Genomic DNA, 20,659 nt, shown 5'->3' with positions numbered 1-20,659 from the left:
GGAAAGAATGAGCCAGATGATAGGGAAGGAGAAGAGCTACAAATTGCTGTCTTCTAGGCATGACACAGCTATTGCAATCATGTACTCATAAGAGCTGAGTTGCCTTCACTGGGCTTGCACAAGGTTAAACCAGTCAACAGTTATGGATAGAAAGAAATGGGGCTAGTGAGGCACTGCCCATCCCTGCTGAAGTTTTGGCCGCTGGTGGGTTCTGGGTGAGAACTACTGGTCAGCCTGCCAAGCTCCACTGGATGTTCCATGACCATGGTCAGTCACGTGGCCTTGATGAAATTCAGTGGGTCAGAAAACAAAACAAAAGCACACTAGTGAGGGAAAGCCTTCGGTAGTGGGGGTGGGGCGTGTTAAGAGTTCCAGAATGATAAAGGAGGCTAAGAGTAATTGGAATGCAGTATGTACATGTATGAAATTGTCAAACAAAAGTTAAAAAGTACATATTTTAAAGGGGTGGCAGAGACTAATAAAAAACAGAATTTCAGCCAGGCAAGGTGGTGCACTCTTTTAATCCTAGCACTCAGGAGGCAGAGATATGTGGATCTCTCTGAGTTCAAGGTCAGCCTGGTGTACAAAGAAGTCCAAGACAACCAAAGCTATACACATAGAAACCCTGTCTCAAAAAATCAAAAACAAAAAAACCCCCAGAATTTCTCGAAATATGTTAACCACCCTACCTTGGCTTTGTATATAGAATAACTAATTATTCTATTTTTGTATTAATCTAAAATATGTTTTGGGTGTTTGCTATATACAAAGGGGGGAAAGCAAAGAACAAATTTGAGACTAGAGATTAGCAATCAATAGTGCAGGGGAAGAAAGAAGGCTTAGAATTTTGTTAGGGTGGCTCAAAAGATAGACTTGGGAGGAGATAGTGAGGAGGAAAATTAAGGAAAGAGGAAACATGCTGTTGTACTCAAATCCAGGAAAGGAGAGAAAACTTCATTTTCTTAATTTAATTGTTAATGGATCATATTAATCAAGTAACACATATGAAGGAAGAAACTGCCAGGTAGTGATGGCTCACACCTTTAACCCCAGCACTCAGCAAACACAGGCAGATCTCTGAGTCTGAGGTATACAGAGTGAATGCAGGGTAGCCAGGGCTACATGTAGAGATATTGTGAATGGATGTAAGAACTGTCAATAAAGTGCTGTTTAGCCAATGAGTTGGGCAGAAGAAGGGAGTGGAAGGCGGAACCTCCTGGAGAGGAGGAGAAGATTTTGGTACTTGGGGAGAGATGGTTGACTGAGGAGGTAGACGAAGGGGAATTAATGGCCTGTTGATCATTATAGTGATAAGTGCTTGGGGTATAAGTATTATATGAGGTTTAGAGTGTTTTGTTATGTTAGATTTAGAAATAAGTTTGTTCAGTTTAGATTCTGCCCAGCATAGTACTGGCAGCTTTAAAGTACGCTTCAGACTCTGTGTCTTTATTTAGCATCTTAGGCTGAACCGATACATTTTTACTGTAACCCTACACAGAGAAAAAAGAAAAAAGGAAAGGATAGGAAATGAAGGAAGAAAGAAAAGAAAAGAAGACCCACAAATGTGGGGGCCAGAGAGATGACTTGGTGGCTTGTGTGAGCTCTGCAGCCATGGGACCAGACCTGGATCTTGGTATCCTTGTAACAAGTCAGACACTCTGGCCAATGCGCTAACTCCACCTCCAATGAGGTGCAGAGGCAGGGTCCTAAGACATAAACCCCAGGTCAAATAAGAACCTGACTCAGAAACAGGAAGGAAGTGACAGAAAAGGACACCGAAGTTCTCTTCTGGCCTTTGTGTGCTCGCACAGGCATGTGTACCCTCACGACATACTCGCACATAGACATACACATGAGAATAAATACTAAAACCTCAAATACTGAGATGCAAAGAACAGTCTTTACACTGATTAGAACTCATTGTTCAAAACCAGATAGCCCGTACCATAAAGACATGATAAATGTTTAAGTTGATTTAAACAGTTCATAATGCATTATTCGCTTGTTCAGCTTTTCTGTTCCCAGGTTTAAGTTTAAAGTAAAACAAACACCGAGAAGCAGGTAACTGAGATCTAATCTACTGATATGTACTCACAGCATGCAGTAACTGGCTAGACATTTAAACGACTAATGGCGCATGAAACTGAGTGTGTCTGTTTTAGGGAAAGTGCATTTTGGTGTCATTTTTTTCCTCTGTCAATGTCATTTTGTATCTTGCCAGCATCTGTGCATTTACTTAAGAATTATTACCTTTATATTATATATATGAATGTTATGCCTGTATACATCTATGCACACTGCAAACATGTCCGGTACCCACAGAGGCCACTCGATATTGCCTGGAACTGGAGTTACACTTAGCTGTAAACCACCATCCTTTCCAAGACAAGCAAGTGCTCTAACCACTGAGCAATCGCTCCAGCCCAGCCTATTCATTTATATCTCAGCTGTAATTGAGGATCGAGGATGGAAGAGAAGAATGACAGTCCCTTCTTCTGTTCCCAAGACAGGCTTCTGCCTCCACCCCATGCCTTCTGGAATGTTTTCTTGCTAGTAATGAAAGAATTGCACATATGAGTCATACCCATGGGCTTATGGGTGACATAGCTAAATATTCTGAGGACATGTCTGATTAAGAAAATGACAACCACTCAGTCCACGGCAAATCAAAGGCAAGAGGGTAGAACACACTGTACAGTCTTGGGAAAGGATCTAGTCTTGGTATAAAAAGAGCAGGAAACTGACTTAGAATATCTAAGAAACAAGTGATGGAGTTTCATAAATTATGTATGAGGCTCTCAGGAAGAGCTCTGCCAATACATCGGCGAGGACAGAATGAAGAACAAACTGTGAATAGAAGAGGAAAACACAGGCAAAAGCAACACTCTCTGCATCACCAAGTACAAAGGCGACATTTCCAACTTCTATGAATTCTCTGAAATGTCTGCACAAGTACTAAAGCTTAAGCCCCGCCCCCCCAAAGTTTAAGCCTTTCTTAAAGTTATACAAAATCCAACATATTAATTCCATCTTTGGAAGAGGTCCCCTCACACAAAGGAAGCCTAGGTCTACCTCTGCTACCCAAGGACATCTAGAGGTGAAGACATGCCTTTCTTCAAGCCTGGCCCCGAGTGTGTCTGATGCTGGTTGCATGGCCCCAGGGACTCCCTCCTCTTGAAAGAAGCAGACTCGGTGGGCAATGCTTGGATCTTTTCTACAGCTCCAGGGAAAGAATTATGGGCCCAGATAAAAAGACCTCTTCTGTAAGAATATGCATCTACGTAAAGACTGAACTACAGTTGAGGCTCAGTCACTACTATCTGCTGACCCAGTTTAATGACTCCACCTGGGAATGTTGGCAGATGATGGTAGGAAGCACGCAGGGACCTGAGAGCACAAAGGCAGTATGGATTCCTTTTCCTCCATTGCTCTACTCCCTGACCCAACATAGCACTTGGCCCATAATGCTATCCAAGAGATTTCTTGTTTCCAAGCAAATTGGTCAGCAGTGTCAAAATGAACCAAATCCTCAAGGTGGACTTGCAAGTCAAGCCCTAACGCCCTCGTCCAGCGTGAGAGTGGACTGCAGACTGAGTGCTGGGCAAGCCACAGGCCTCTGCAGCATGTCTGTCCTGCCTTCAGAGGCCGGCTGGAGAGAGGAATCATGATATGGTTTTCCTAAGCCGAGTATGTCTCTGAGCGTCCCTCTGCTCTGTCTGACTGAAGGCAGATGATTCAGAAATTACTTCAAATTCTCTACTGAAGAAAGCAAAGTTTGCTCAGACTCTGACTAACATTTCGTCATTTTGCCTAAAGTGGATGAGCCATCTCTCAAGGCTGCAAACGGTAGCGACTACAAGACATCCACGTGAAATATTAAGTGGCTTTTGGCACTAGAAGCAGCTTCTCAAGGCCTACAGAAAGCCAAGGACAGGCGGCTGTAAAGGTACAAAATATTCCAAATGAACATGAAGGAGCGAGTAAGAGAAAGCTTCATCCTAATGTTTCTGTTTATGAAAATGCCAGTATTTAAATAAAACGCATTTGCCAATGAAAAAGCTCAACTGAAATGCATCCATCCATCAGGACTTACAGGGTGCAAATAGCAACATTCCTCCCTAGAGGCACTGAGGACATCATATCTGCCTAAAGCACCTAGATGCGATGCTCTGCACACAGCACGTACACGACAAAACAAGCCAGAGCCACTGTGTGTGGAGAGCCAGAGCAGCTGGGAGAGTAGAAGGCGGTCCAGGCAGTCTGCACCTTCTCTGTCTGCACACTTACTGGGTTTCAGCCCCGAGCAGCATGTCCACCTTCTCACTGGCATGGTTGCTGAGGACGGTCAGGGTAAAGAGGTGAGTGGCAGAGCTCTGTCTTGAGTAAAGCATTGTGGAAGTGTTCTTCCCTGGAGAAGAATTCAGCTCTTCGTTGTCACAGGATTCCACCAACAGCTGGTCCCTTAAGGAATAGTCATTGACGTTGTAGCTTTCTTCACTAAAAGAAAGGGGAGGGAGGGGGCGGAATGTGTTCGTTATTCAGTAGCTATGGCTGTGACGCTGTCAGATTTCAAGTCCCATTTTTGGAGAACTGGCCAGGATATCCAGAGGGAAGAGAGAATGACCTGGTTTATAACAGGGATTGGAGCCTGAATTGTATCTACTGCTTGCCAATCAGTAGACACACAGATACTACGTGTATGGCACACCGTAGTACACCTCAGACAAAAGAGTGATATATTTTTGAAAACACAGGGCATTCCTTACATGGATTTAACAATCAGCACAAATGAAAGTTGGGCACTTCTTGAGTACACACTATGAGAAATTCCTACCAAAGATCCAATTATCTAGTAGGCAACACCATGAGACTTACAGTGCCATTTTAGGAACAATCCACAAAGGCTAGATAGTTGAAAAAAAAAAAAAGGATGAGATATTGAATAACCAACCCAATGGAGAGCTTCCTAGGCTTCATTCGCCACCATTTCGTAGCTGCTACAATCAGTGTGACTTGCACACACCTTGATCATTGATGCACGTCCCCAGCTTTCCACACACCTCCACCACAGAATGAAGAGGAGGCTGGAGGAGGCAACCCACGCTCTGGGTGGGCCAGCTTTCACCTCCTACCCCCAAATGACCGCAGCAGAGGATGGAAATAGAACCCCAGAGGTCCGCTTATAGAGATCGGACTTCAGGGATCTGTGTATAAAAGCAGATCCCCAAAGAGGCCTGCCTGCTCCGGCAAAGAACCCAGTCCATTCTCTCTCCCACATTATGGCCCTGGGCATCAGAAGCCACCAGGTTTTATCCTGTTGTGTCCCCGTCCTTGCTTATTTCACATCTCCCAGGACCCTTTATTCTGCAGCAAGGCTGATTCCCTCCGGACAACTGGCTCCTGAACCCCTCCCACTGTGTCCTTCTAGGAGTACCCTCTCTTAGGGAAGTCAGGAAAAGTCTGAAGATTCAGGCCCTTTTCCGAACCTTCCCTCTACTTTGTAAGAAGTAAGTTTCCTCTAACAGAATCATGGTTCTCTAGAGTGGCCTTATCCCCCAGGGAGTCGGCTAACTTCAAGAAAAAGAGTACTTCCCGCTCTCAAGAAGGCCTGGACTTTAGAGCTCACACTCCTAGTCTCTGCCCTAATCACAAACTCCTCCAGCCTTTGGCGTCTCCACCCTCCCTTGTGACCCCCAAGCTTGCTGCCTCTCTCCAGCGCTACCTCAGTCTTTCCATTCTACGCACAGCTCCTTCTCTCACTGTGGTCTCTCGGCTCTTTGCTCTATCCAGTGGCCTGCGACCTCAGCCACCGAGCCACGCTTATCATCGCCATTAAAGCAGCCTCTCATTCATTCCAATAGCAGCCTAGATACGCCGCCTCTACCTGGCACCCATCTATCTGCCTCACCAACTCAATCCTCATCCTCCCAGCCTAACTAACCCATCAGTTCCTTGTCACCTGTTCACTAATTCTACATTAGTGAACATGGTGGCATCAAGTCACCCAGCTTGTATGCCTTGTGCTTAGCTAAAATCGTTTCTTGCACAGATGCTTATCAACCTTGGCTGTACTTGCCTGGCAAATTCCAAATGTAGCTATCTCTCTCCTGTCTCCCATCCTTGCAGACAAACTCCTACTGCGCTGAGGTAAACATACATTCTAATGTACTCTAGGACCAATGGCATTATCTCAGTTAACAGCGAACAAAAACACATGAACTTAGAAGAGCTGAAAGAAAACTCCCGGTGTCCCAATGTACTAGGTGTTAGAGTTCTTCAGTCCGCCTACTTGTGACGTCATTGCTTACCTGCCACAGGGCCATGGCCCTACCCAGGGCCATATAAAAGGACAAACCACATGCCTGGCCCCCCTCTCTCTGTTACTCCTTCTCCCTCCCTCTTCTTCTTATTCTTCCTGTCTTTCTTTCTGTCTCTCTCTCTGGGGTACCCCTTGCCCCTTTCCTTCTCCCCCCATGCTCATTTAATAAACTCCATATAACATAATATCTCGTACCTTGTATCTATCACTGCCTTAATTATAAATATATAAAATTAGGAGTTTTTAGAACAAAACATTCTGTTCAAAAGTTCTGGGGCCTTCTTTACTCCACAGTAAACAGTAAACATTCTGCCTTGTAAAACTGTCCTTGGAAAACAGGACAGTTTTGTTTTGTTCTGAAGTTTAGTTTGGTAGATTCGCCACTCAGAAACAGCAAATACAGGTTCCATCTCTAAAAAACAAAATAAACCTTCTGACTAAATCTGCTGTTAGGATCACGTCTGTATTCACTGCAAGTTCCCATGGCGAGATGATCTCCAAAGCTGTCACGAGGCTGCCACACCCAGATGTGACACACCAGGTCACATCTAAACTGAGACCTAGCATAGCTCGCCTTATACTCAAAGGAAGAAAGCAGGGCAGTGCACTTACAACTAAACACAGTTGTATCTTTAAGAGATCTTGTTTACTAGAAAGAAACAAAGAAGCCAATTGTTAGCAGCACTGAAAATGTTTACAATGCCAGGACATCTCAGTCATAAATCTAACAGCACAGGAGTCAGGATGTGCATATACACACACCCTACCACCACCACTCACACACGCACACACACACACACACACACACAGAGAGAGAGAGAGAGAGAGAGAGAGAGAGAGAGAGAGAGAGAGAGAGACAGACAGACAGAGAGAGAGAGACAGAGAGAGACAGAGAGAGAGAGAGACAGAGAGAGAGAGACAGAGAGAGAGAGAGAGACAGAGAGACAGAGAGACAGAGAGACAGAGAGAGAGAGACAGAGAGAGAGAGAGAGAGAGAGAGAGAGAGAGAGAGAGAGAGAGAGAGAGAGAGAGAGAACTTGATATCATGTAACAGTACTGAAGTTAAATTGGTTATTTATCCTAGTCAGCTACCTTTAAGGTCACTGAAACAAAAACTGATAAGTACCTGGCTCACTCTCATAAAATACTTCTGGTGTGTTCTCTTACACACTCATATATAGATATTTCCTCTCGCAAAGTTTCAGAATGATGGCCACTATCGTCCTGCCTCTCAATCTGCTGGCTATTGCATGAAACTCATTCTTCTGTCAGTCAGCACCTGCCATTGCTCCCCTAGATCAGCAGGACAACCGACTACAGTGTGTGCAGAGGGTGAGGAAGGGAGCCGACTACCCCCAGCCACCGCTATGCCACACTTTCCCGCCTCTGCTCACTCAGGTCCCAGAGGGCTGAATGGAGTGGAAAGGACCAACCCTTTTCCTCAGGGAAGTTGACTCTAGTCAGACTTCCCTATGCTTGCTGCCGTCATTTAACAAACATATGGCTGACACAATTTCTGAAACAACTTGGATCATGTAATTAGGAAGCTGAATTGCTCAGAGAAAAAAGGCAAATGGAAAATGCACCTTCCTTTGCATGAGCGAGCTTACGTGGGGACTTCCTGCCATTGTGTCACATATGCTCCACATCTGCAGCTGCTCAGGCTCCCCGATGTGCAAGCAGTCTCCAGTCAAGTGCAGGGAGCGGGCAAGCCCACAGAGGTCTGTTGCTCTGGGCCTTACGGAATGTCGACTCTCCCTGTTGAGACCCATTTAGAGTCCTAGTAACCTCTGTCCACACTCTGTTTCTTTAAATTATGATCTTAAACAAAGCAAATATCCATAGGGAATAGAAAACTATGCTAAATAGGTCTCACAGTCATTTTCCCTCCTGGAATTCTGTATTAATAAGTTCAGACAGTGTCTAAATGGATTGCAAAGAGTTTCTTTTTGCTTTTCTGTGGTGCTGAGATTGGCTCACAGAGCCACGCACATACTGGGTCAGCACTATATCAATGAGCTCCATCCTTGGCCCTCCCTTTATTAAACAAATAGTTATAAAGCACTTTAACGTCCTGTCCCATAAAGTCTACAAAGCTTCAGAGCCTTCTTATAGTGGACATTTACTTATATTATTTATTTCCTTTAGATCAGAAAGACATTTAAAGACCACCTATAACAAATCCATGTTTAAATATCCAAACAACATAGACACATGGAAATTTGCAGCATTTAGCACAGAAATCTGAGCGTCAAGCACCCATTTTGACCCAGTCAGTTTGGGCAGGAGAAGGAAAGAATGAGGACAAAGGGACACTGATGTACAACTTTGTCATCTTGGGTTTTCTTTTTGGTTTAAGAGGAAAGTGTCTAGCATTAACTACTGTGGCAAGTTTGGGCAATGAGTATAAGAGGGTGGGATGAATTTTTGAGCATTTGACCTATTTGCCAGTAAAGATGTGAAGACTGCCAATGTGTCTGTGGATGCCTAAGAGTGTGGCTGAAGCAGCTACTAGGTAATGGAATATCTTCCTGTCTTCCTGTCTGCAGAATACAGCACTAACTGAAATATAACCACAAAGTGACCATGAATTCATTCTAGAGAAAAAGAACTCCATGTAAGAGCTCTCCTATATGTTAATGGCATAGAGTTGAATAGTATGATCACTGAGAGACTTAGGGATAAGGGTTTCTATGACAACCTGAGTTCAGTACCCAAGCTCATGGTAGTAGGGGGGAATTGAATCCCATGAGTTGTCTTTTGACCTCCACACATGTTATGGCATTCCTACACACACACACACACACACACACACACACACACACACACACGTAATAAAAAGTTTAATACAAAAATATAATTGATAAACCTATCTCATAACATCAGAAAATCTCTTAAAACATTTATGATGAAGCTTATCAAGATTTTCTATGTGAAGACAACCTTGATATAATAAAAGTATCTGTTCTTTCTAATGTAACATAATTTTAATCCAATCAATACAAATACAAGTACAAAAATGGTTTGTGAGGCGAGCTGAGTAGAAGGGCTAGCTGAGTTATTTTAGATCATATGGGAAAATAAGCATGCAGAAGCAACTAGAAAGACTTGAATTGGCCCTTGGATACACTAAGACATTTATAAATCTATTGTAGTTCAAGAACCAGGCCAGGCCTGGCAAGAGTTGACAGATGGACTAGTGAAATTGTCTAATGAATTCATAAACTAATTAAAAATATTTCAGGACTTAATGAACAATATAGATTATTTTTCACATGTGAGAAGTTGATGAACATAAATAATTTGGGGAGATTTGGAGAAACATCTGAGATCGCTTTAAAATTTGCAATCCAGTCTGTTTCCTTAAGGCAGGTTGAATCCACAGATTAGGTATGTCCAAGTCTAGAAGAGTCCTAAAAGGTGGACGGTGGATGGCAGGAAAAGTCAGGCCTGCCTTGTGGTGAGAAACGGGCTTTTAGGTATGCTCTGACCTTCTGGAGGAGTCTCACCTTGACCCTTATTAATGATGACCCTTGATACCTACTCTTATTGCCCAGAAAAGGGGGAAAGATGCTTGACTGAAATGGGTCCATGGGGTGAGGAAAGAAGTGTTGGCAAGGAAGGCCAAAGGTTAAGTCAGAAGCTTACCTACTGCTTTCTGGAAATGACTTGTATACCTTATACACAGTTCTAAGAACTCTCTTACATGGATTGAGTACAACTGATGGAAACCTAAGCAGACTTTCAATTATTCCTTTTATATAAAGTTAAATTAAGAGAAAACAGTATTAAAGAGATTTCTCCAAAACAGCACAACGACTCCCAGTATACACGCTCAGAGTAGTAGCATGGATTTTTTTTTAATCTATTCAGTATGTTCTTCCCATAGGTTCTGTTTAAAACATTAACACAGCCTCTGTCCTAAGGAAAATAAAACAAAAACAAAAAACAAAAACAAAACAAAACAAAAAACCCACACCACCACAAAGACAAATATCTCGTGAGTCAGGAGTAGTAGCTTGTGATTCCTCAGACCAGCACTCACAGGCCAGGGAAATGACAAAGTTCCCTAAGGTCACTATGGCCCAACATCCCATAAAATGCAGTGCCCTGGGCTCTGCCATTGTTCTTCTGGATGTCTGCACAGTCACACAAGTGACTCAGGTGGCGTGCATCTGGCCCTTCTGACATGCTTTCCCCTCCTAGTGCCTTCCATGACATTTCCCAGGCATCCTTCTTCAGAGCCACTCTTCTACAGCTATGTATTTTCTCCCAGGGATGTCATGGTTCTGCCATTCTCCCAGAAGCACTAAGGCCAGGAGCATACAGGATTTCAGTAAACAAAAAGAAAGTCACATACTCGGGTGCCTCATCTTTGACCATGTCCCCTGGAGGGGGAGACCTGGTGGCAATCAGAGGAAGGACAGCAGGTTACCAAGAAGAGACTTGATACCCTATGATCATATAGAGGAGGAGGTAATCCCCCTCAGGAACAGTCATAGGGGAGGGGAATAAGGGGAAATTGGGAGGGAGGGAAGAATGGGAGGATACAAGGGATGGGATAACCATTGAGATGTAACAAGAATAAATTAATAAAGGAGAAAGAAAAAAAAAGAAAAAAAAAAAAAAGAAAGTCTTTGTGTTTTCCTCCAGGGCATGCGCAAGAGTTCTTTCTTCCTCTGCAGATTTCAACTTGGTTCCCTTGCTCATTCAACAGCATGATTTCAAAATCCCTAAACTTGCTTTGGTGCTTAGTTGGCATTAAAATATTCCAGCCAGACATTGCTGAGACAGAAAACATTGAACAACACTGGAATTTATTCCAAGTTAAGGGATTAGAAAACAAACAAACAAACAAACAAAAAACAAAACAAAACCCAACTGATCTATCTGATTGAGCTTGATTTCATGTGTCAAGCTTGGCTTAGGACAATCTTAACAAAGTTTCGTGGAGTTTTCAGAAGTAGTGGATTTCAACATAGTAGGTAAGGTTACAGATCTGACTCAAAAGGTCTGCTTAGGGTTAGCCTGTCCCACACCTGGCCTGTCCCACACCTGGCCCGTCCCACAGCTGGCCCGTCCCACAGCTGGCCTGTCCCACACCTGGCCCGTCCCACAGCTGGCCTGTCCCACACCTGGCCCGTCCCACAGCTGGCCCGTCCCACAGCTGGCCTGTCCCACAGCTGGCCCGTCCCACAGCTGGCCTGTCCCACACCTGGCCCGTCCCACAGCTGGCCCGTCCCACAGCTGGCCTGTCCCACACCTGGCCTGTCCCACAGCTGGCCCGTCCCACAGCTGGCCCGTCCCACAGCTGGCCCGTCCCACAGCTAGCCCGTCCCACAGCTGGCCCGTCCCACACCTGGCCTGTCGCACAGCTGGCCCGTCCCACAGCTGGCCCGTCCCACAGCTGACCCGCTAATCTCAGCAGGGTTTCAATCCTCTCCAAGCTTCATTGCGGTTATCTGTACAAAGATGGCACCAGGTTGCCATGGGGATGGTATGAGATAATATGTGCATTTCCATCTTCTTGTGTATAGCCCTCAAAATCACTCACTCTTGGCTTATACCAAATGTTAGCTATTATTTTTGTTTTCCTAGTAGAGTTCTATCTATTTAAATTACCTGAGAATTTCTTAAAGGACTGATAATTATATATTCCATGCAAATGGACAAATGGACTAAGCAGGGTTTAAAATAAATACTAATATCAAGAGACCCACAATTTGCCAAGAGCTCTGACTAGCAAAGAAGGAGCACTATTTACAAGAAACTGATTTCAAATAACCTTACTTATTCAGTTTCTCAAAATAGCTCTCAAGACTAACAAACATGCCCCACACTTCCTATCCATTGTCTGGAGAATAACAAAGAGTAGAAGTGAGGATCTCACTCGCTTGTAGAAATCACAACATCTGCTATGATTAACTGACACCCCCAAAGCCAAGCCTGCAGGACGGCCAAATTCCCCAGCCTATCATCCCTGAGTAAGAGGAGACAAGCAGTTCTAAGAGCTTGCAGGCCTAGCGCTTTCTACCAGCCCTGCCCAGGATGCCCCGTGATCAGAGAACAGGTAGGCAGCCGCTTTCCTGAGTAACAAGGTTACTCCAGATTACAGGAATCACCCCCACACTCTAGTTTATACCAATGGAAATGAAAACTGCACAGTCAGGTTGTCCTTTACTATCTGGAGGGGACTGGTTGCAGGAACCTTCAAAGATGTCAAAATCTGTGGATAAGTTATGTCCCTCTACAGAGCTGTATATTTGCCTGTACCTTCATATACCATTTAAAAAATATACTTTGTATTATCTATAATAACTAGCACACTATGAAAATAATTGCTATGTCATACCATCTAAAGAGTAACAATGTGAAAATGTCTGTACAAGTGCATTACAGCAACCCACACACCTTATTTTCTATCTACCCCAGGCTGAATTCATGGACATGGAGGTTGACTACAATATGAGTGCTACCAAGTCCACAGAAAGAGATGGTTCTAGAAACACGCCCCCAACACACACACACACACACACACACACACACACACACACACACACACTCACCATTCCCATCTCTTTGTGAAGAATGAGCGTATGTCACTATCCCTCCTCCTTTGATGGCTGTGATGGGTAATGGGGAAAGACAGGCATTAATTCCTAAATCACTCCAATTTCAAAGGCCATAACTTCAGGCCTGCTCCTGCAGTATGCCACAGCCTTCAGATGTGAAACACGGCTTGAAGATTTTTACACTAGTTTTTAAACAGTGAAAAAATTAAGATGTAATAATTTGAATTGTGGCAAGAATTTTTAGAGAGATATATCCATCACTGAAATTAATATTGATAGTATCAGTTACTTCATAAGGATTACTGAAGATGCTATGACTCTGTGTGCACTATCTTACTGAATTCACATACACTCCATCATGAAGATGACATTATTCCTCACACTTTATGGATAGGGTCACTAAGATATGTTGGGGATGTGGCCTGGTGCTATGTATTCTTTTCTTTCCTTTCCTTTTTTTTTCTTTCTTTTCTTTTTCTTTTTTTTTTTGTTTTGTTTTGTTTTTGTTTTTTTGTTTTGTTTTGTTTTGTTTTGTTTTGAGACAGGGCTTCACTGTGTAGCTTTGGCTATCCTGGACTCTTTGTAAACTAGGCTGGCCTCGAACACATAGCAATCCACCTGCCTTTGCCTCCTGCATGCTGGGATTAAAGGCCTGCACCACTCCCACTCCACCTGGTGTTATGTATTCTAATGCTAATTACTGGCCCCCAAGATCTGCTTGCCACCCAGAGTATATCCTTACATACATCAAGTGATGTCATGTACGTGACTTTGCGTGACTTTGCTGGCCAACACTCTCTGACTGGTCAAATAATGTAGCTGACAGCCTGTAACTGGGCAGAAAAGAAGTAGGCGGGGCTTAAGTTCCTGGGCTTGGGGTCTCAGAGAAGAAGAAGATGTAGCGGGAGGAGGAGAAGCTGGGGAGGGAGGAAGTCCCCATGGGGCAGTACTGATCGTCAACACACAGCCACGTGGGCTGGCCTGATGGAACAGAAGCAGCCCAGGCAGGAGTAACTTGGGCTGTGTAGCTGGGAAATAGCAAAATAGCTTACAGGGTTGATACCTGCCCAGTTATGGTGTCTTGAAGCTTTTATGAAACCAAAGGTCTCTGTTTGTTTTGTTTTGTTTAATTTAGAACTAACTGGGGTAGAGAAGCACTCTGGAGGCTAGCATCCAATTCCACAACAAGATACTGAGAGGCTGAGAATGCCTCGGGCAAGGTCACATGGCCAGGACTGAATCTAACTCTTTCTGACCCCAGGATTTGATACTGCAATGCTTTGAACAGGGGCAGCAATGCCAGTTCTTCTTGGAGGCACAGAAGAAAATACTTCATGATATCAGTGTAATAAAGAATGTGGGGCAGAGAGGAAAAATAAAACAAAGATGAAAATCATTCTTTCATTTTTCTCCCATGTCACTGCCTTCAACTTAGAAGCAAATGCTACAATGATCAGCGTGCTTAGTGTACCTGGAGCAAAAATGATTTGAATCAGAATCCTTTAAGGTTGATTTCCCAAGAAATTTATTCTGCAGAGAAAGACAACTTACATCAGGTGGCTTCAATTTCTATAACAGGAAAACACATTACCATGGAAAAACTTATGACAGGATGGAACCAGGTCAGGACACCAAGGAGCCTACACTGCCTGAAGCCACTGGGCATTGAAAGCTGATGAGGACCAAGTTCTAGTGTAAGACCATGACCTCAGGATGACGGCCTGGTGGCCCCACGAAAGACAGTCCATCTTCTAAACCCCAGGGCCTTGCCACAGATCTGAGTTATGTTTGTAAGACTCAGATTTTAGGAGTGGGCAACAGGCACAGGGATCCCCAGCTTTAAGGAAGGAAGCGCTGTGAAGGCAAAACCCTTTGCACCCAGGTCAGGAATGGGAAGTGTAGTGGGAAACCTGCAAACAAGATTCCCTACCAGTTCCAGTTGTAAAATGCTGAAACAAGCATTAAAAAAAGAAAGGGTATAACCTTCACCAGGAAGAGGAAGACGACATAGGAGACAGAACTTTTTCCAGCTCTACATCAAATAGAAGAGTGATAATCAAAATATCTCAAAAAATAATCAAGAGAACAAATGACCTAATTTAGAAAGTGGGGCTAGAGAGATGGATCAGAAGTTAAGGGCACTGATTGTTCCTCCGAAGGTCCTGAGTTCAATTCCCAGGAACCACATGGTGGCTCACAACCATCTATAATGTGATTTGATGCCCTGGCTTGTAGGTGTACATGCAGCCAGAGTACTGTATACATAATAATAAACAAGTGAATCTTTAAAAAAAAAAAAGATGTCTTCTTAAAAAAATAAATAAAAATAAAAAGTGGGCTTGGGATCTAAAAGGTAGCTCTCAAATGAAGAAACAGAAGTGTCTAAGAAATGTGTTAAATGTTAAGTATCTTTTATAACTAAGGAAATACAAAGTGAAAACTACTTTGAAATTTCATCTTAACCTCGACATAAGGGCTGCTGCCTGGTTTTTTCTTATCATTAAACATAAAAAGGGGCAGAAAGAAACCCAGACTCCAGATTAGCTGCAGATAGAAAGGAGCTTAGCTCTGGCTAATGAAGGAATCTGATTCCCACCCCCCATGCATCATGTGAAAACTAAACATCTCTATTGTTTGAGCCACTGTTATTTGAGAATTCTGCTGAAAGCCTAGTCAATGATCTGACAATGAGTTTCCCAGTGAAGAAAAGAATACACAGGATTTCTCAAGCCTGTTTTGTTTCTCTCCTTTGCTTTGGGACAGCAAGTGTGAAAAGGTGTGATAATTCAGTATTGTTAGTGCCTAAGCCATATTATATGAGGACACATTTACTGGTAGCCTAAAATGTTAGTCAATACTATAATAAAATATAAAAAGCAAGTAAAAATTGCCTCTGTGGATTAGTTTTTACAAACAATCTCGTTTTGTAAATCAAAGCTATGCGGCATTTACAGAAGTATATGGGTGATGTTCCAGAAAATGTCAGAAGCCACATTGCTAACAAGACCCAGACTTGCTTTTATTAAGAGTAAGTAATCATGGTGTTTGTTTACCAGCTGGGGATGTAGTAGAGTGCCTTCCTACCATGCACAAAGTCCCAGGTTCCATACCAAGAATCACATAAAGCTGTGGTGGTTCGCACCCACAATCCCAACACTGTGAAAGTGGGGGCAGGAGATCAGGAGTGCAATGGCTACAGGAGCACAGCCTCATAGATGTGAGGGAAGGAAGGAAAGGAGAGAAGAAGAGGAAAGAAAAATGAAGAAAAAAATGAAAGGGAAAGAGAATGAAAGTTTATTACTTATTAAAGATAGTATCCAAAACAAAAAAGATATAAATGCCTTTCCTGAAGTCTGAGCCAAAGCAAAACTGAATGACAAGAACACACAAGGAAAGAGTCACAGATACACACAGAAAGACAAATCCACACATCAGCCACATCTCTACTGCCTAAGACACCAAGGCTGTGATTCAGCACAAAGCCCCAGGAGAAAGGATCTGGACCACTGTAACATCAGCAAGCTCCCTAGGACCACTAACTGCCATGAGGAAGAAAGACAACGTGTACACATTGTGGAGGGCAAGGCCAGACTAAGCCAGATTCCAAGATGCTCGAGACATGAGGCAGAAGGAACAGTGCATCTAGGCCATGGTGCTTCTGTTTAGCCATCTGGGTGTTTGAATGAAAATGGCCCCACAGGCTCACAGGGAGGGGCTGTGGGTACAAAGGAGCTGAGCTCTGGCTAATGAACGAGCCTGGATTCCCATCCCTCATGTATCATGTGAAAACCAAACAGAGCTACTGTTTGACCCAATGTTAATTGGGAATTCTGCTGAAAGCCGAGTCCGTGATTATTTGAAAGGATTAGAAGGTGTGACCTTGTTGGAGGAAGTGTCACTGGGACTGGGATTTGGGATTTGGGGTTTCAGACACCCAAGCCAGGTCCAGTCCCCGCGTAGAACTCTCAGCTCCTTCTCCTGCACCACGCCTGCCTGCATGCCGCCATGCTTCTTGCCATGCCAACAATGGACTGAACCCCAGAAACTGTAAGCGAGCCTTAAACGAAATGTTTTCCTTTATATAAGTTTCTACTGTCATGTTGTCTCTTCACAGCAATTGAACACTGACTGGATCATCCTCAACTAATACTTGTTATATGAGCATTCTTAACACCACAGTGGCTGGCTATACACCGAGGACAAAGGTCAATATGAGACACAGGCTCATAGTTGACATGAAATGTTATGGCAAAAAAAGCAGGCTTACTGGATCACAGGGAGACAGAAAACAGACTGTCTTAGAGAACTTAATAAAACCCTAGTAGATGTGGTATAAACCTGAAAGATGAGAATGCTGCCTAGAAAAGCCCTGAAGTGAAGGGAAAAAAAAACATTCCAGGGAGAGAGAAAAATCCCTCCTGGGGCTGGTATCTAGAATAGTGAAGAGAAGCACAAACAAAGGAGGAGGAGGTCCTAGCAGACAGAGAGATGTGCAAGGCAATTGTGCAGAAAGCAAGATAAGATGCTAAGTCTTGCCAAGGGGTAAACGAAATAGATTTCATGTTTTGAAGCATATTTTGAATGTGAAAGGTAAAGACCAAAGAGGGAAAGTGACCCAAAAAGGTGGGTATAAGAGCAGTGTGGTCATGTGGAAGAGAAGGTATATTTCATGAGCTAGCTAGAAAGCTTGTGACCATTTGCATGTGGGAGCTCCGCAAGCATAGACAGTCATAGAATCTTTTAGGTTTACCATAGTATCTAAAAGAGAGAGGGACCTTTTACTAAGAAGGGAATGGATGCAGGAGAAGGAGAGATTTGATAGACAAGATTTGGCTATGACAATAACATGGGAAAGCACCAAACAGAGATGTCCGAGTCATGTGACCATGACAACATTCTGAAACCTATTCAAAACTGGAGTGAACTGACGTTAACATATGGTCCAGGACTACCTTAGGACGTCACTGCACTTTAAGCTGTGTTTAACTGAGGTGACCGTAAGGAGCCAGGGAGTGTAGTGCATTGGACTATATGCTGCAAAGAAACACGATGGAGTCCTAACTCTGGGCCCTTTGACAGTTGCCTTATTTAGAAATGAAGCCTCTGCAGATGTAATTGAGTCATGCTGGATTGACGGGTTGACCCAGGCTCTAAATGAAGAGAGATGGGGGGGAGGGGGAGAGTCAGAGCCACACAGAGAACACAGCAGGGAAGCAGGCCCTGTGGAAACACAGGCAGACTGGACAGCATGCCCGGAGTCATCAGAAAGGGTGTGAGTGGGCCGTCTGTCCTCCTGAACCACTCACTTTCTACTACTGTGATCCCACAGCTATGGGAGAGCAGCGCAGGGACAGGGTGTCTGCTTCCAGACTCACATAGACGTAGGAGAAAAGATTAGGCATATACATATAAACTGCCTCCCAAGCTTTAGGAGTTTTAACCAACTGAGGTCTTAGATTCAGTTTATGCATTTCAAAAATTAACTCCATACAGCTATAGATGTGGGTATAGTATGAAGCCAGCTTACTGTGTTATTATTGGCATATATCAGTCACTATATGTTTGTACATATTAATCTGCTACTAGCCATAACCCATCATGTTTATAAAACAATTTTACTTTTATTGCTGCGTCCCACCATACACTGACACATGCCAGTCTTACTCAGAAAGCAAGGGTGGTTTCCAGGCTGGTGTTGCTCTCAAGCGGCTCTCACCTGGAGAGGCAGGAGGCAACACTTGAGATGGTGGTGTTGTCACAGTGGGAAGAAGTGAGCCAACAAATGGATAGACACCGCAGATTGTGCCTAACACTCCATCATGGGCCACCCCACAACCGAAGCACCGCTGCTGAGGTCAGGTCAAAGCAGACGCAGGTAGCTTTCAGTCACAGCTTCAAAAGCCAAGAAATTCACTTTCTCATCAGAAGTCATCAAATTAGATGTACCCCTTTGACATTTGGTGGAATAAACTATTAATAAAATGACTAACAAGCAGCCCAGACCTGATAAAAAAATATATAATTTGCATTTTCTTCTAATGTAAAACATTAAAATTAAAAAATTAAAAAATTAAAAAATACTGTCTTTGAAGACGGCCCCATGGGTTGCACCAATCCTTCTCTGCAAGCACCCGCTGTGTGCTGACGGTCACACACTCAGCAAACTAGGAAACGAGCCTAGCTCACACTGCCAGCCTGGCCTGTAGGAGGAGGAATAACAGTCCTCCCACGGGACCACTCTCAGTAACCAGAAAAGAAGCCTCCCTATGCTGGAAACTACTAGAAGCCCAGCAGCCAAACTCCTTGCCTGAGCCTTGTAATTTCAACCAGGCAGTGGGTGGCTGGATCAGTCCTGGAGACCTGGCACAGATCACGATCCCTTATCTCTCCCGTGTAGCCGTGTCTGAATGATTGTCTGACTCAAGGCGGTTCTATCTCGCTCGCTGCGGCCTCTGGCATGCAAAGCATCTGCACTTGCCTCCTGGAAGCTACTGGGTAAATATAGCAGGACATACTGTACATTTCAAACCTGGCCTGTTTTTATCACCCCTCGTTCCCACAGACTCATGGACAAGTAGGGTGTCAAAGATATTTCCTCAGTTCAGAGGACTTTAGACAGACGATGAACCTATTTATAGGGTAAGAAAATAGCAGATTCGACAAAAGTTAATTAGGTCCTCAGGTTGCCCTCTGGACTGCGAATATATGTCTTACTCTTCCTGTCATTAAGATTACAATTTCAAAAACACTGGAGCACATGAACTTGGCATAGCTGGATCAACACAAAATATGATGGCAAAGCCACCCGTGAAGACAAAATCGGCTGCTAAGTGAGATGCCCTATGCCTTAATTCTGGGCTTATTGACTAGCTCTGTGCAAGCTCAAGAATACAAACTCCACTATGCTGGTTTTGGAAGTACCTCCGAAGCGATAGCTCCCATCAAGCTGTCAGTCAACACAGCCAAAACAACTCTAATACTTAAAACTGGCACGGTATTGTCAGTTTTTATTTTGTCCTTCAACTCAAAAGATGAGTTAAAACTTTGGGTTCATTGAGACAGCTGGAAGATGTTAGTGATCAAGAACACAGGCTCCCTAAAACTTAACTTATATTGAAAGCCAAGCAGGGTGGGACACAGTGTAATCCCAGCACTAAAGATACCAAGGCGGGAGTGACTGACAGAGGCTAGCCTGGCTACATAGTGAGCTCCAGGCTAGCCTGGGTTAACTAGAGAAACTGTCTAAAACCCCAAAAACTCTGAGAAAAATCTGTTATGAAAGTCATAAAAACATGCTGTGCTCGCTAGGCTTTTGGGAGGAGGGAACCTCAACTAAGAAAACGCCTCCACCACACTGGTCCATAGGCAAGCCTGTGCACCATTTTCTTGACTGATGGTTGATGCTGGGTCCATTCCACAGTGGGCAGTGCCGTCCCTGGGCAGGTGATACTGGGAGGTATAAGTTAGCCACGGGCCTAGCCAGTAAGCAGCACTCATTCATGGCCTCTGCGTCAGTTCCTGCCTCCAGGTTCCTGATGTGATTTATCTCTGTGATAAATTATTATATGGAACTGTAGGATAAAACAAACCCTTTCCTCTTCCAGTTACTTTTGTGGCACACCATCATAGTTTTTGTTCTACTGTCATAGGCACACAACTGAATAATTCATAATATTGTCTGATTAAAAAGTACCTCAATCTTGTTTTAGGTTGACTTATCAGTCTACAAAGTCAGTGACTCACAACTAGTATTAGAGTAAATCTCACA

General features: G+C 43.8%; 1 protein-coding gene across 1 annotated transcript in view; it reads right to left on the bottom strand.

Annotated features, from left to right (window-relative positions):
* The window catches only part of ARHGEF26 (Rho guanine nucleotide exchange factor 26), a 111,735-nt gene that overhangs the window by 11,160 nt on the left and 79,916 nt on the right, over positions 1 to 20,659 (bottom strand). The window contains exon 11 of the mRNA XM_084769119.1: positions 4,288 to 4,497. Within this exon, the coding sequence (XP_084625245.1) occupies positions 4,288 to 4,497 (210 nt within the window). The remainder of the gene's footprint in view (positions 1 to 4,287; positions 4,498 to 20,659) is intronic.

This window comes from Acomys minous, assembly GCF_964271855.1.
Source record: "Acomys minous genome assembly, chromosome: 19".
NCBI lineage: Eukaryota > Metazoa > Chordata > Mammalia > Rodentia > Muridae > Acomys > Acomys minous.
Note: the sequence above shows the minus strand (reverse complement) of the source record. Positions and strands in the feature narration are given on the sequence as shown.